The following is a 13,225-nucleotide window of genomic DNA, read 5'->3' as shown; positions in this document are numbered from 1 at the left end:
AGGTCTCGATCATATTATTCATATTATGAGAAGGTCAAAAATAACTGTTATATTATTGGTTTGAGGCTCATCGTTATAGACCTTAGTCCTTGGCATGTTGGTGAGGATTATTTTTCTTAATCTCCCCAAAAAGTGGGATTTGGTCCAAAAGTGGTCTTGACTCAGAGAGTCTTTCTAGTAGCTATCGAGAGTTTCAAGTTTTTATACTTGTTGGTTTATTATTCGAATTACCCATGTCCAAGGCTAGGTATAGAACAAAGAGCAAATATGGCACCTATTGGTTTGATTATGTTTAGTAGAGGAAAAGATCATATCAATATATTTGAGGTTCATATGAAGAGAAGATTTATAGTTTTCATAGAGTATGGAGTTAGTTTTATCTTTGGGATCATACTTGAAATGTAGTTTCATACTACATTGTTTACATGAGTCTTTATTATTCTATATTAGTATGTTTCTGCTTGTAACAGGTGATTACTCAGCTTTTTGCTGACGTGTGTGTTTATTTTCTATGTGTGTTTGCGGCCATGTCTTTTTCTTATGGTGGCCCTGCGACGACCCTTTTGGAATTTGTCCTCTATGGTGAGCAGTCAAGATGACTGGAGCAGATTGATCGTGAAGGATTGCAGTTAGAAGTTGAAGGAGCTCAAGTTCTATCGTTTAGTCTTGTATGACAGTTTAATATTATTCAGTTGTACGGTTGTAAATAGATCACCTAGTAATTGAGTTGTAATAGTTTGAGTTTTGTAAGCCTTAGCATTTGACAATGTGGTCAAGCACTAGTAGAAAAAGGCTTATTTGCATCCCCGCATTTGCCACGCCATTCTGAACATGCGAAGCAAATAACAAATTTTAGCATAAAATTTAGTCATTTGCATTGCAGATTTATAATTCTGCGTGGCAAATGACTCTAGGAGCACCCTAGAGTCATTTGCCACGCAGAATTATAAATCTGCGACGCAAATTACTCAATTAAGTGCATCGCAGATTTATAATTCTGCGTGGCAAATGACTCTAGGGTGCTCCTAGAGTCATTTGCCACGCAGAATTATAAATCTGCGATGCAAATGACTAAATTTTTTTTTCCCAAATCATTTAACATGACAGGTCTCTATTTTCTTTAATTTCCTGGCGCCACACTTTCTCAAAACCCAATTTCACCCTAGCTATTTAGTCTTTGCCTCTTTCTTCTTCTTCTTCCCTGGAACTCACCACAACTAGGGCACGACAATTTCTCGAACTCACCCCCACCGGCGAGTCTACCATCGGAGAATTACGTACGGTTGATGACATCAAATACCACCGGAGACCTCAACACAGTCGTCAGAGAACTACAAAATTAGGTTTTGTTCTCATTTCCCTCTTTTTCTCTTTAATTTATTGTTGCGAATCTGTGAATTTCGTGTGCTTTATTCGATTTTTTAATTCAATTTGTAATTTCTTCTACAAGTTAGGTTCTTTTTCCTGAAATTTTCAATTTCAACCATGGAATTCGGTTTTTCCCCTGAATTTCTAAAATTTCAATGGTTTTCCAGTTTTATGTTGAGAGTGTTTTGCCATGTTTGTTGAATACTGTTTTTCTAGAGTTTCTTGGCATGGGTGAGGCACCGATCTACAGACTCAGATTTTGATGTAGACACTAGAAACGTGAGTCCAATAGTCTGAGACGAAGGTCGAGTCCAATAGTCTGGGAACTTAGAGCATTATATCTTTAGGTTTTTGTTGCTTTCTTCTCTCTGGTTGGGTTGTCTACTTTTTTTTTAATTGATTGAGTTATCATCTGTTGTGTAAGAATTGATTGAGTTATTAGGCCGTCTTGAGTTCGAACTGTTTGGATAGGAACTGAGATGACAGTTGATGAATCATGAATGATAGTTGTTGTTACTGCATTTCTGGCTAGCTTGTTTTAATTGCTTATGCTTATGCATATGCACATTATGTGTTGGTAGGGCAAAAAGGGTGTGTGGATAAAACTTCCCATTGAACTTGCAAACCTTGTTGAAACTGTGGTCAAGGTACGCCACAAGCAGGGCAACACAAATAAAGGAAATTAGATCGACATCGATAAGTTCTGCATATCTTTTGAGTCTGAAGTCGACAAGATATTAACTTTCCAGTCTACTTTGTGGATTTGTAGCTTTCATTCTGTAATCATCTTATGTTGATTATAGGAAGGCTTTTGGTATCATCATGCAGAGCCAAATTATCTAATGCTGGTTTACTGGATTCCTGAAACTATTAATACACTCCTTGCAAATGCTACACATCGTGTTGGAGTTGGTGCTATTGTCTTAACAGAGAAAAGAGAGGTATGCAGTGTTTTTTCCTTGCCCCTAAGATTCTTCTACATAAAATGATCTATATCTATAATTCTGTACAGCGCATTTTACTGTCCTGCAAATCAGTTTTAATGCCCAACTACAGTGTTCTAATTCTGTATAGCGCATTTGACTGTTTTGCAAATCAGTTTTAATGCCCAACTACAGTGTTCTAATTCTATATAGCGCATTTGACTGTTCTGCGAATTGGTTTTAATGTCTAACTACAGTCACTCATCTTAGTTGTAATCCAGAATTCCAGATAGCTTATTTTCTATGTTTTACTTTGTATTTCTAGTTTAATTGAGCTTGATCAGTCGGTGTTTGTAGATGCTTGTAGTACAGGAAAAGAGTGGCAGACTTCGAGGAACAGGTGTCTCGAATATCCCTATTGGAATCGTGGATGAGGTATATTGCTAATAGACTTTCACTCTCCACTTCCAATTTATTGTTGCCTTGTGCATGTTGTAAGTTTCTGTAGGTTATTTTTACCATGTACAGAGAGGATATATGTGCAGCAGCCATCGGAGAAGTTAAGGAAGAGACAGGAGTAAGTGGTCTCTTGATATCATATACAAAGTATTTTTCCACTATGGAAGGAGACTCCAATTTTTGCTAATTTAATTATGCCGCTTTAGGTTGACGCAGAATTTGTCGAGGTAGTAGCTTTCAGGTATGCCCAATATATTATGCTTAATTGGATAGGAGCTCCATTGATATTTGGCTGCTTTTGACTTTCTACTTGCTTATCCTTGTTACTTTGGGGATTGTTCACTATCAATGTCATCCACAAGGCTGAGCCGTCTTATGCAGGTCATCCATATCCGCGGGAGTTCTGAATGCTGGCACTTCTATCCATCGGGAAGCCTTGTCTAGCATTTCTTCTCGACTGCAAACGTGTAATAAGTTTGAAAATATTCCTTAGGTTCTTTAGTTCAAAGTTAGGTTCGAAAACGTCATATTTGCCTAAAAATGTCCTAGAACGACCCAATTACCCTTAAATGTGAAATAATAGATTGTAAAGAGCCTTAGAAAGTTGTAAATATGCATATTAAAGGTGTAATAAGTTTGAAAACATTCCTTAGGTTCTTTAGTTCAAAGTTGGGTTCGAAAACGTCATTTTTGCCTAAAAATGTCCTAGAACGACCCAATTACCCTTAAATGTCAAATAATAGATTGTAAAGAGCCTTAGAAAGTTGTAAATATGCATATTAAACGTGTAATAAGTTTAAAAACATTCCTTAGGTTCTTTAGTTCAAAGTTGGGTTCGAAAACTTCATTTTTGCCTAAAAATGACTTAGAACGACCAAATTAGCCTTAAATGTGAAATAATAGATTGTAAAGAGCCTTAGAAAGTTGTAAATATGCATATTAAAGGTGTAATAAGTTTGAAAACATTCCTTAGGTTCTTTAGTTCAAAGTTGGGTTCGAAAACGTCATATTTGCCTAAAAATGTCCTAGAACGACCCAATTACCCTTAAATGTGAAATAATAGATTGTAAAGAGCCTTAGAAAGTTGTAAATATGCATATTAAACGTGTAATAAGTTTGAAAACATTCCTTAGGTTCTTTAGTTCAAAGTTGGGTTCGAAAACGTCATATTTGCCTAAAAATGACTTAGAACGACCAAATTAGCCTTAAATGTGAAATAATAGATTGTAAAGAGCCGTAGAAAGTTGTAAATATGCATATTAAACGTGTAATAAGTTTGAAAACATTCCTTAGGATCTTTTGTGATAGAAATTTTACTTGTGTTATTTATTTTAATGCATGTAGTGTGCTCAACAACCGAGATCACTAGAATGTGGCTACCACGTCATGCGTTTTATGTACGACATAATAATGAATCATGGTAATAGTCAAGATCTTACTAAGGTATGTTCTCATAAACTACGTACTTTAATTTATATAATAAATTGAAGTACACAAAACTATTATATTGATCGATCGTTGATAAATTGAATTATTTACACTTTTTTAGGATTTTTCAAGAACATTGCCTTATTCACCGGAGGAGATTAATGAGGTGAAAGTTTTTTGGGCAGATTACTTCATGAACAATGTCGACTTTTAGCTTAATTTGTAATATGAACTCGATCTCTAGCTAGATACCTTTGTTGTAGTAATTTTATGTTTGTTGTAACATGTTGGTTGATCTATGACGAATTTAATTGCCTTTTATTGGGAACGTAAATTACGTTGTAAACTATTGTGACAGGTATTATTTATAAATGTATTCCCGGTATTGGGAAGCGTCTACTTTCAAAGACGATCATGTCGGAATTTCCAATAAAATATTAAAAAACCAATTTTTTAAAAAAACAAAAAATAAGTCATTTGCCACGCACGTTAGCTTAATGTGCGAGGCAAATGACTTAATTTTTTGGCGCTCAAATTGTCATTTGCGTCGCACATTAAGCTATTGTGCGTGGCAAATGACTTTTTTTTTTGGCGCTTGAAAGTCATTTGCCACGCACTTTAAGCTAATGTGCGTGGCAAATGACTTTTCAACATGGTGCCTGAAAAGTCATTTGCCACGCACATTTGCTTAATGTGCGACGCAAATAAGGGTCATTTGCATCGCACTTTTGTGCGATGCAAATGACTTTTAGTCATTTGCATCGAGATCTTTTGCCACGCACAATGTGCGATGCAAATGTGCTTAAAAGTGCGATGCAAATGACCCTTTTTCCACTAGTGAAGTGTGGCGGTGATACCTCCGATTGAGGTGTAAGCTTCCGCAATTTATTATAAAGTCTTTTATATTTCTATTTATTTCTAGTAGTAAATCGGGGGTGTAACACCCCCGATATACTGACTATAAATAAATAAGAATTATGTATATACTTTATAAAAAATATGCGGAAGCTTACACCTAAATCAGAGGTATCACCGCCACACTTGACTACACCGTCAGGTGCTTAGGCTTACAAAACTCAAACTATTACAACTCAACTAGCTAGGTGATCTATTTACAACCGTACAACTGAAAAATATTAAACCGTCATAAAAGACTAAACGATAATACTTGAGCTTCTTCTATTTGTAACTGCATCCTTCACGATCAATCTGCTTCAGTCAATCTTGACTGCTCACCATAGAGGACAAATTCCAAAAGGATCGTCGCAGGGCCACCATAAGAAAAAGACATGGCCGCAAACACACATAACAAATAAACGCACACGTCAGCAAAAGCTGAGTAATCACCTGTTACAAACATAAACATACTAATATAGAACAATAAAGTCTCATGTAAATAATGTAGTATGAAACTACATTTCAAGTATGATCCCAAAGATAAAACTAACTCTATAATCTATGGAAACTATAAATCTTCTCTTCATATGAACCTCAAATATATTGATATGATCTTTTCCTCCACTAAACGTACTCAAACCAATAGGTGCCATATTTGCTCTTTGTGCTATACCTAGCCTTGGACATGGGTAATTCGAATAATAAACCAACAAGTATAAAAACTTGAAACTCTCAATAGCTACTAGAAAGACTCTCTGAGTCAAGGCCACTTTTGGACCAAATCCCACTTTTGGAGATATTAAGAAAAATAAAGATTGTATCTTGCTCCTCTACTAATGGTTATCATCTCCTTACCAGTATGCCAAGGACTAAGGTTCACAACGTTGAGCCTCAAACCAAAAATATAATAATCATTCTCAATCTTCTCTCATGATCTGATCAATACGATTGATACCCATTCTAAGTGAATAATTTATACTTTTCAACGATGGTACGAGAATCCAAACGACTATATTATTGTGATACAACTTAGCTCTGCCTAAAATAACCAAACTACTTCACACAAGTAGTACCAATCATGAGATTATAAGTCTGCATCCCAAAATTGATCGAACTCGATCATACGGAGTATATAAAACCAACTCTTCTTTGACATAAAATAATACTACTCGCCTATAATACTCCACATTTACACTAAACCCTCATCGTTATTCTAAACTAGCAATTAGCATCATTCTCATTCATATTAATAGTACACGTAATAATACAATACTATGGCATATACTAAACAATACAAAACTAATCATACAACTCCAAGAAATAATTGTGAATACAAATAATTAGCGTTAACAACAACAGATCGATAAGCGCGTGATTACAATTTGTATATACAGATAATTCGAATAGACTAAGTACGTGTTGTTACAACTAATAATATACACAAACAATTACAAGGGACTAAGTGTGATTACCTTTTCGGAAATTAACACCATACGAACAAAGTAGAAAAACGACGGCCTGTTACGATTTGGATAGTAAAAATTTCCAGCCCCATGCGCTCAAATGTTTGATGTTGATGATGATGCGTATAGGAGATAATAAATCAAAGTTTGGCTACTTTGATTCCCATTCCATGAAACCTCACGCAACAATTACACTAGAGGTAGACGGCAAAAATAATAATACGATTGAACTACTTTCGTATTAGTGGGTATTTATAATGCTAGTAAAAAGAGTCTTACTAAAACTAAACTAGGTTTTATAAAAAAAGTTATAATTAGGCTATTTAATTTAGGAAAATATTCTTAATAGATAAATACTACTATAACCTTATTCTGCCTAAAAGTATATTTTATAAAATCATAAAATTTTGGGTATTACAATATACCCTCCTTAAAAGAAGTTTCGTCCCGAAACTTAAAGTTAGAAATTTTTTGTGACTATAGCTTCAGAAGCTTAAAAAAACAAAAAAATATATATATACATAAAAAAGGCTTTATTCCAAATTTTACAATATAAAATATTAGGAATATTACATTCTATCCCCCTTAAAAGAAAGGAGTTCGCCCCCGAACTCAAAACTAGTCACATAGTCATATCACAAGGAACACATAACTAACACATAGAAAGAGATACTCTCTTCAATTAAACGGCTTGTCCTATAACTTTTAACTTAACTCTTAATTAGTCATTTTTTTTTGCTAAGCAAGTGAGAATAATATTAAGGCTCAAACAATTACAACCTAAACTAACTTCAAGAGAAACAAACCAACTAGGTTGGACCATTTCAACAAGAAGTTAGCAAAACAACAAGCAACTAGGAATACAAAGCTTATAAGCTCACAAACCAACTATTGTCTTTCCTGTTTACATATTTAGGCAAGATTGCTTGAATTCTACTCTTCACAGTTTGCTTCAAAGTACCAACTGTAACTTTAACAGCAGGAACCAACTGATCCCATAGACTAGTGTTCCTGCATCTCCAGATTAAGTACACCAATGCCACAATTGCTGCATAGTATACCTGCTTCCTGAATTTACAAATCCATCATTTTGTAACACCCCCAAATTTCTCTCTTTTTAAAACCAACGTTTATTTGAACAAAACCAACATGGAGAGAAACTTTGGAGTATTACCGCCACGTGATTACGTTAAAGGCTAATTAACTCAACTAATGCAGCGGAATAACTCAATACTTTTTTATTTTAATTGAATAATGATAATCGAAATAATAATAGTGTATATTGAATAAACCCTTGAAATTAAAATACTAAAATCTGAACTCACAAATGAAACCAACTTAGAAAAATAAATCCTAACTAGTGAACTCTCCATTAATCCCGTATGCAAGCATGTCACATCATCACATCAAGTTCGTGAAAACTGCTCACCAAAAGGTGAACAGGGCCAAGCCAAAACAAATAGGAAATACGGGTTAGCAAAAGCTAAGTACGAATATATGCAAGACATGTAAAACATTTATATATATTTGAACATACTTTCACAAACCATTTAATTCAAACTTGCTTAATGGAAATCATAGAATATTCATTTTCCAAAATTAGAAACTTTCCATAAATAGTAACTTTCCATAAATAGTAACTTTTCAAAAGTATAAACATTTCAAGATTTAAGATTCCCAAAATAGAAACTTTCCAAAAGTAGAAACTTTCCATGAAAAGAAATATTCCAAATATATAAACTTTCCAAATATAACAATATTCCAAAAGGAGAAACTTTCCAAAAAAATAGATTCCAATTAGAATATGGAAATCAAAACACCTCTTCTTATCTCCCCTTCCTTCCTAAATGTGCACACCCCCAAGCTAGTATTCCATCACAAATCTATACATTGGGGTACTAACCAAATAATAGTCAACAAGTGACCCTCGACTTACACAACAAGTGATGCGTATGAACATAAAAGTTCCATGAAATCCATTCCACCTTGAGACTTTATAAAAGTATAATAATGTCATGAAAGACCATCCAGTTCCAACCATATGATAAACCAACAATCCTTCTTTTATTTAATCAAACGTATTTTTAAAGAAAACAACGTATTTTGAAATAAAGATTTATAACTCATCAAAACCAAACAAACTATTTCAAACACAACTTGAACAAATCCATCATCATATTAAAATCAAGAAAAATATTTAACCTTTCAAAAATCCTCAAACAATTTTCATAAATCCAGAAACAATTCAAAATCACTAATTCACAATTTTCAATTTGAAAACAATTAATAATTCGAAGTTAATAAGCAAACCATACATAGATTTCAATCTATAACAATCTAGCCACATACACGTACCTTGATTAAATAACACCTCACACAAAGATTAGTTTGATCCTGCTACGGATCACTCACGAGTTCCTAACAATTAATAAATAAAACCCTAATTAATTCATGATTAAACAATTAAACTAATTAAAATAAATCTAATGGACTTAAATTTAATTCATGATTATGCATTCATAATAACAGTATTATAAATCAAAATTTCGAACTCATATGATTTAAAAATACTCTTTTAAAAATTACGGCATTAATTTAGAAGATTTTAAATAGTAAAAACTGACCGTAAAAGAGAAGGCTTTGAAAACAATTGGGGTGTGGAAGTCACGACACCAAAAGGTAGACGTCGGCGGCAAGGAGTGCACGACGGGGGTGTCTTAGTGGTGGTATAAGGGTTTTAGGTAAGAAGGTTTAGAGCCAAAGAGGGAGAAAAAGTTTAAGAGCGGGCTTGGGAAAACTCTCAACTTTTGGTGTGAGGAATTATGAATGAAGTTGGGGGTATTTATAGGTGTAGGATTAGGGTGATAATGGAACCCTAAGGGGTATGGCCGTGGTTGGTGTTCAAGTTGTGATAGGAGTCTGAATCTAGTCATGATTTTGGTGATATTCGGTTTAGAGTAAAATCGTTTAAAATAGAAATACAAAATATAAAACCACGAAATTTTAAACAGAGGCTTGAATAATTAATTAAGATTTATCCTGAAATTTTCAGAATTTATCTCAAAGAATTCGGATTTTTAGGGAATTTTGAATTGGTAAAACTCTTTAAATCCAATTTTAAATAGAATTATCTTATTTTTCCAAAACAAATCCGAAATATATTCTCATAAATATCATATAATATAAAACTTATTTTATAAAATATTAAACATAATTTTCGTATTTATAAAATAATTTTAAGTTGATTAAAACTCTTTTTCTCCAAAATTGATTCCTAATAGAATTAGGAATTAATAAAATATGAAAAATATAATTTAATTCAGTTTTGAAAATAATATTCACATTTAAATATTTTCCCTCCAAAATATTTAATATCAAATATATATTAAAAAAATGCATAAAATGATTAATAAAATGCCTAAAAATATGGGGTATTACAGTCTACCCCCCTTAAAAGAAGTTTCGTCCCGAAACTTAGGACAAAATACCACACTATATTCCAAAAGCGGAAATATCTCAATTTTATCGACTCTTTTAGAAAGAAAAAGATGCTAATGCACATGCTTAAAATAGACCAAATTTGCTAAAACTTTACAAAATCACGCTAAAATTGGGTAAAAGTGCGAAACTCTATCGCATTCTACCCCCCTTAAAAAGAAAGTTACGACCCCGTAACTCGCCTATTTAGTTTTTGAAACTAAAGCTCTTGGAATGAATGAATGCCCTACTATTACAATAAAAGTTTAGCTAGCAAGTAGATCATAAATAGAAAAAGTACCAGCTTCTACTTCATACGCGTTTTCAGCTTTACGATGATTCATAATGAACAATTGTCCCTTCCATTGGGTGGCGTTATTCCCACCTCTAGGTTTGGTGTTGTTGATTCCATCCTGATGGCTTAATCCTTGTTGACTTGAGTATGAGTTTTTTCCATTCTGGCCTAGGTTATATGTTGATTCCCCAAATGCTTTCTTGTAGCATTCAAACTCACGATGCCCTTGCTTCTTACAGAAATAACAAGTAACTAGGTTTCCCTCACAATCTTTTCCTGGATGGTTATTCTCACACTTTTTACAAAAGTAGTTCCTTTTAGGCTTATCCTCGTTCCCATAAATTCCATTTTCATAATTTCCCTTCCATTTTTGGGTGAAATTGCCATTTTCTTACTTATTTTGGTTAAAATTCTCTTCCCTCTTGCCATGGTTAAAATCCCCATCCAGCTTTGGTTTCTTCTCATTCCCTTGGAAGTTTCCATTTCCCTTTCGCTTTTCACTAGAATTTCCATCAAGCTCTCTTCCTTTAATCCCATATAGGTGAGATGCACGCCCATAAACATCATCTAAGGATTCGAAGTTAACTCCCCCAAGCTTCCCTTGCAATGTCAAAGTTAACCCGGCCTTGCTCAAACCTTTGAGCTTTTATGGCTTCAGTTGGGACTATTTCAGGTGCAAACCTCATTAGCTCTATGAACTTGGTGTAATACTCATTCACAGTCATGGTGCCCATTCTAAGGTTTGTAAATTCTAGGAATTTCTGCTTCTTTAGGTAGGGAGGCTAAAACTTAGCTCTCAAAGCTTCTTTCATGGTTTCCCAATCAAAATCAGGTTTGACCATTAAGTCTTTCTTTCGTTGTGACCACCATAGGTCAGCTTCTTCCCTTAGATAGTACGCAGCATTATTGATTTTTAGATGATCAGGGCAATTAATAGCATCAAAAAGTTTGTCAAATTCTCTAAGCCAATTTTCTAGACTTGCAGGGTCTTCCTTTCCATCATAGGTAGGTGGTTTACTAGCTGCTACTTTCTTAAAGACATCACCAAAGCTTTCAATATTACTTTTGCGAGTTACCTGAGTTGTCATAGCTTGAGTCAAGTTTTGAGCTATTTCGGTTAGGCGCCTAATCGGCGTTCCGACTTTCCCTGATCTCTTCCTTCCCCGATTACGGATTATCCATCTCACCATCTTGCCTGGATAAAGGTGAACTAATATAAATTTGCAACTAAAACCTAAATTCAAAAATAATGCAATTAGAATATTGCAACACTTTAGTACATCAAAATCATAACAAAGTACAAGAAAATTCACAATTTTCACCAAATTCCATAAAAGAAAAAAAAAATCTCGAACAATTCCAAATAAAGAAAACTCATCATCATTTGAAGGTTAAAATGGCCACCAAACTCCTTCCAAGCATAATTAATTAAGTAAACCATTATGCACAAAAATTCACATAAATCGCGACTAATGTCATGAAAACAGTTTATTTATTTATTTTTGAAGAAAATTCGGACCTATCAACCTAATGCGCGAAATTTATCATGTAATTCTAGTAAATGCATAAATTAATTTATTAAATATACTTTCAACAAATTCTTTTGATCTTTTTCTAAAATTTGTATAAGTTCAAGTACTCGATTTTTAGTGTGAATACATCAAAACAACATCTTCCCAGGTAGTTAGAGAATTATACACAACGTCGGTATGAGCTTCTCTTATTCAACCTAGACAGAAGACATTACGAGTGATGGATTCACACCAATCATCTTTTCTCAAAAGATAGGAAAATAGTTTTTAATGAAAATATAACTTTCTTTGAAAATAGATTTTCATGCATAGAATGCGAAACTCTATCATATATACCCCTTAAATTCTACCCTTACTCTCAAATTTATTTATCAAATTTTAGTCCTAGGTTCTTTCATGGCTAAACTGATACCATTTTGTAACACCCCCAATTTACTAACTATAAATAAATAAGAATACAAAAGACTTTATAATAACATTGCAGAAGCTTACACCTAAATTGGAGGTATCACCGCCACACTTGACCACAACGTCAAATGCTAAGGCTTATAAAACTCAAACTATTACAACTCAATTACTAGGTGATCTATTTACAAATACTAAACGGTAACACTTGAGCTCCTTTAACTTCTAACTGCAATCCTTCACGATCATTCTGCTCCAGTCATCTTGACTGCTCACCATAGAGGACAAATTCCAAAGGATCGTCGCAGGGCCACCATAAGAAAAAGACATGGCCGCAAACACACATAGTAAATAAACACACACGTCAGCAAAAAGCTGAGTAATCACATGTTACAAACATAAACATACTAATATAGAATAATAAAGTCACATGTAAACAATGTAGTATGAAACTACATTTCAAGTACGATCCTAAAGATAAAACGTACTAACTCTATACACTATGGAAACTATAAATCTTCTCTTCATATGAACCTCAAATATATTGATATGATCCTTCCTCTAGTAAACTTACTTAAACCGATAGGTGCCATGGTTGCTCTTTGCTCTATACTTAGCCTTAGACATGGGTAATTTGAATAAATAAGCCAACAAGTATAAAAACTTGAAACTCTCAATAGCTACTAGAAAGACTCTCTGAGTCAAGGCCACTTTTGGACCAAATCCCACTTTTGGGGATATTAAGAAAAATAAAGATTGTATCTTGCTCCTCTACTAATGGTTATCATCTCCTTACCAACATGCCAAGGACTAAGGTCTATAACATTGAGCCTCAAACCAAAAATATAATAATCATTCTCAATCTTGATCTCACAATACGGTCAATATAATCGATACCCATTATGAGTGAATAATCTATACTTTCCAATACTGGCACGAGATCCCAAAATAATATATTACGATATAACTTAGCTCTGT

At 33.7% G+C, this 13,225-nt stretch overlaps 1 protein-coding gene across 1 annotated transcript; it reads left to right on the top strand.

The window, feature by feature from the left end:
• Positions 1-267: 267 nt before the first annotated feature.
• On the top strand, positions 268-3,052 carry LOC130463341 (nudix hydrolase 2-like). Its single transcript, XM_056832436.1, has 8 exons — positions 268-369; positions 609-668; positions 1,585-1,647; positions 1,950-2,015; positions 2,172-2,309; positions 2,649-2,727; positions 2,819-2,868; positions 2,957-3,052. Exons 1-8 carry the CDS (start codon positions 268-270, stop codon positions 3,050-3,052), a joined length of 654 nt encoding a protein of 217 aa, XP_056688414.1.
• The last annotated feature ends 10,173 nt before the right edge of the window (positions 3,053-13,225 follow it).

Source organism: Spinacia oleracea, chromosome 6, assembly GCF_020520425.1.
Source record: "Spinacia oleracea cultivar Varoflay chromosome 6, BTI_SOV_V1, whole genome shotgun sequence".
Lineage (NCBI taxonomy): Eukaryota > Viridiplantae > Streptophyta > Magnoliopsida > Caryophyllales > Amaranthaceae > Spinacia > Spinacia oleracea.
The sequence above is the reverse complement of the archived record's forward strand: the minus strand, read 5'-3'. Positions and strand labels throughout refer to the sequence as shown.

Coding starts and splice junctions, on each gene's coding strand:
- LOC130463341 (XM_056832436.1), top strand. CDS start 268: ATGGCACCTATTGGTTTGATTATGTTTAGTAGAGGAAAAGATCATATC. Junction 669..1,584: donor AAGTTCTATCGTTTAGTCTT/GTATGACAGTTT, acceptor CTGTTTTTCTAG/AGTTTCTTGGCATGGGTGAG. Junction 2,869..2,956: donor AAGTTAAGGAAGAGACAGGA/GTAAGTGGTCTC, acceptor ATGCCGCTTTAG/GTTGACGCAGAATTTGTCGA.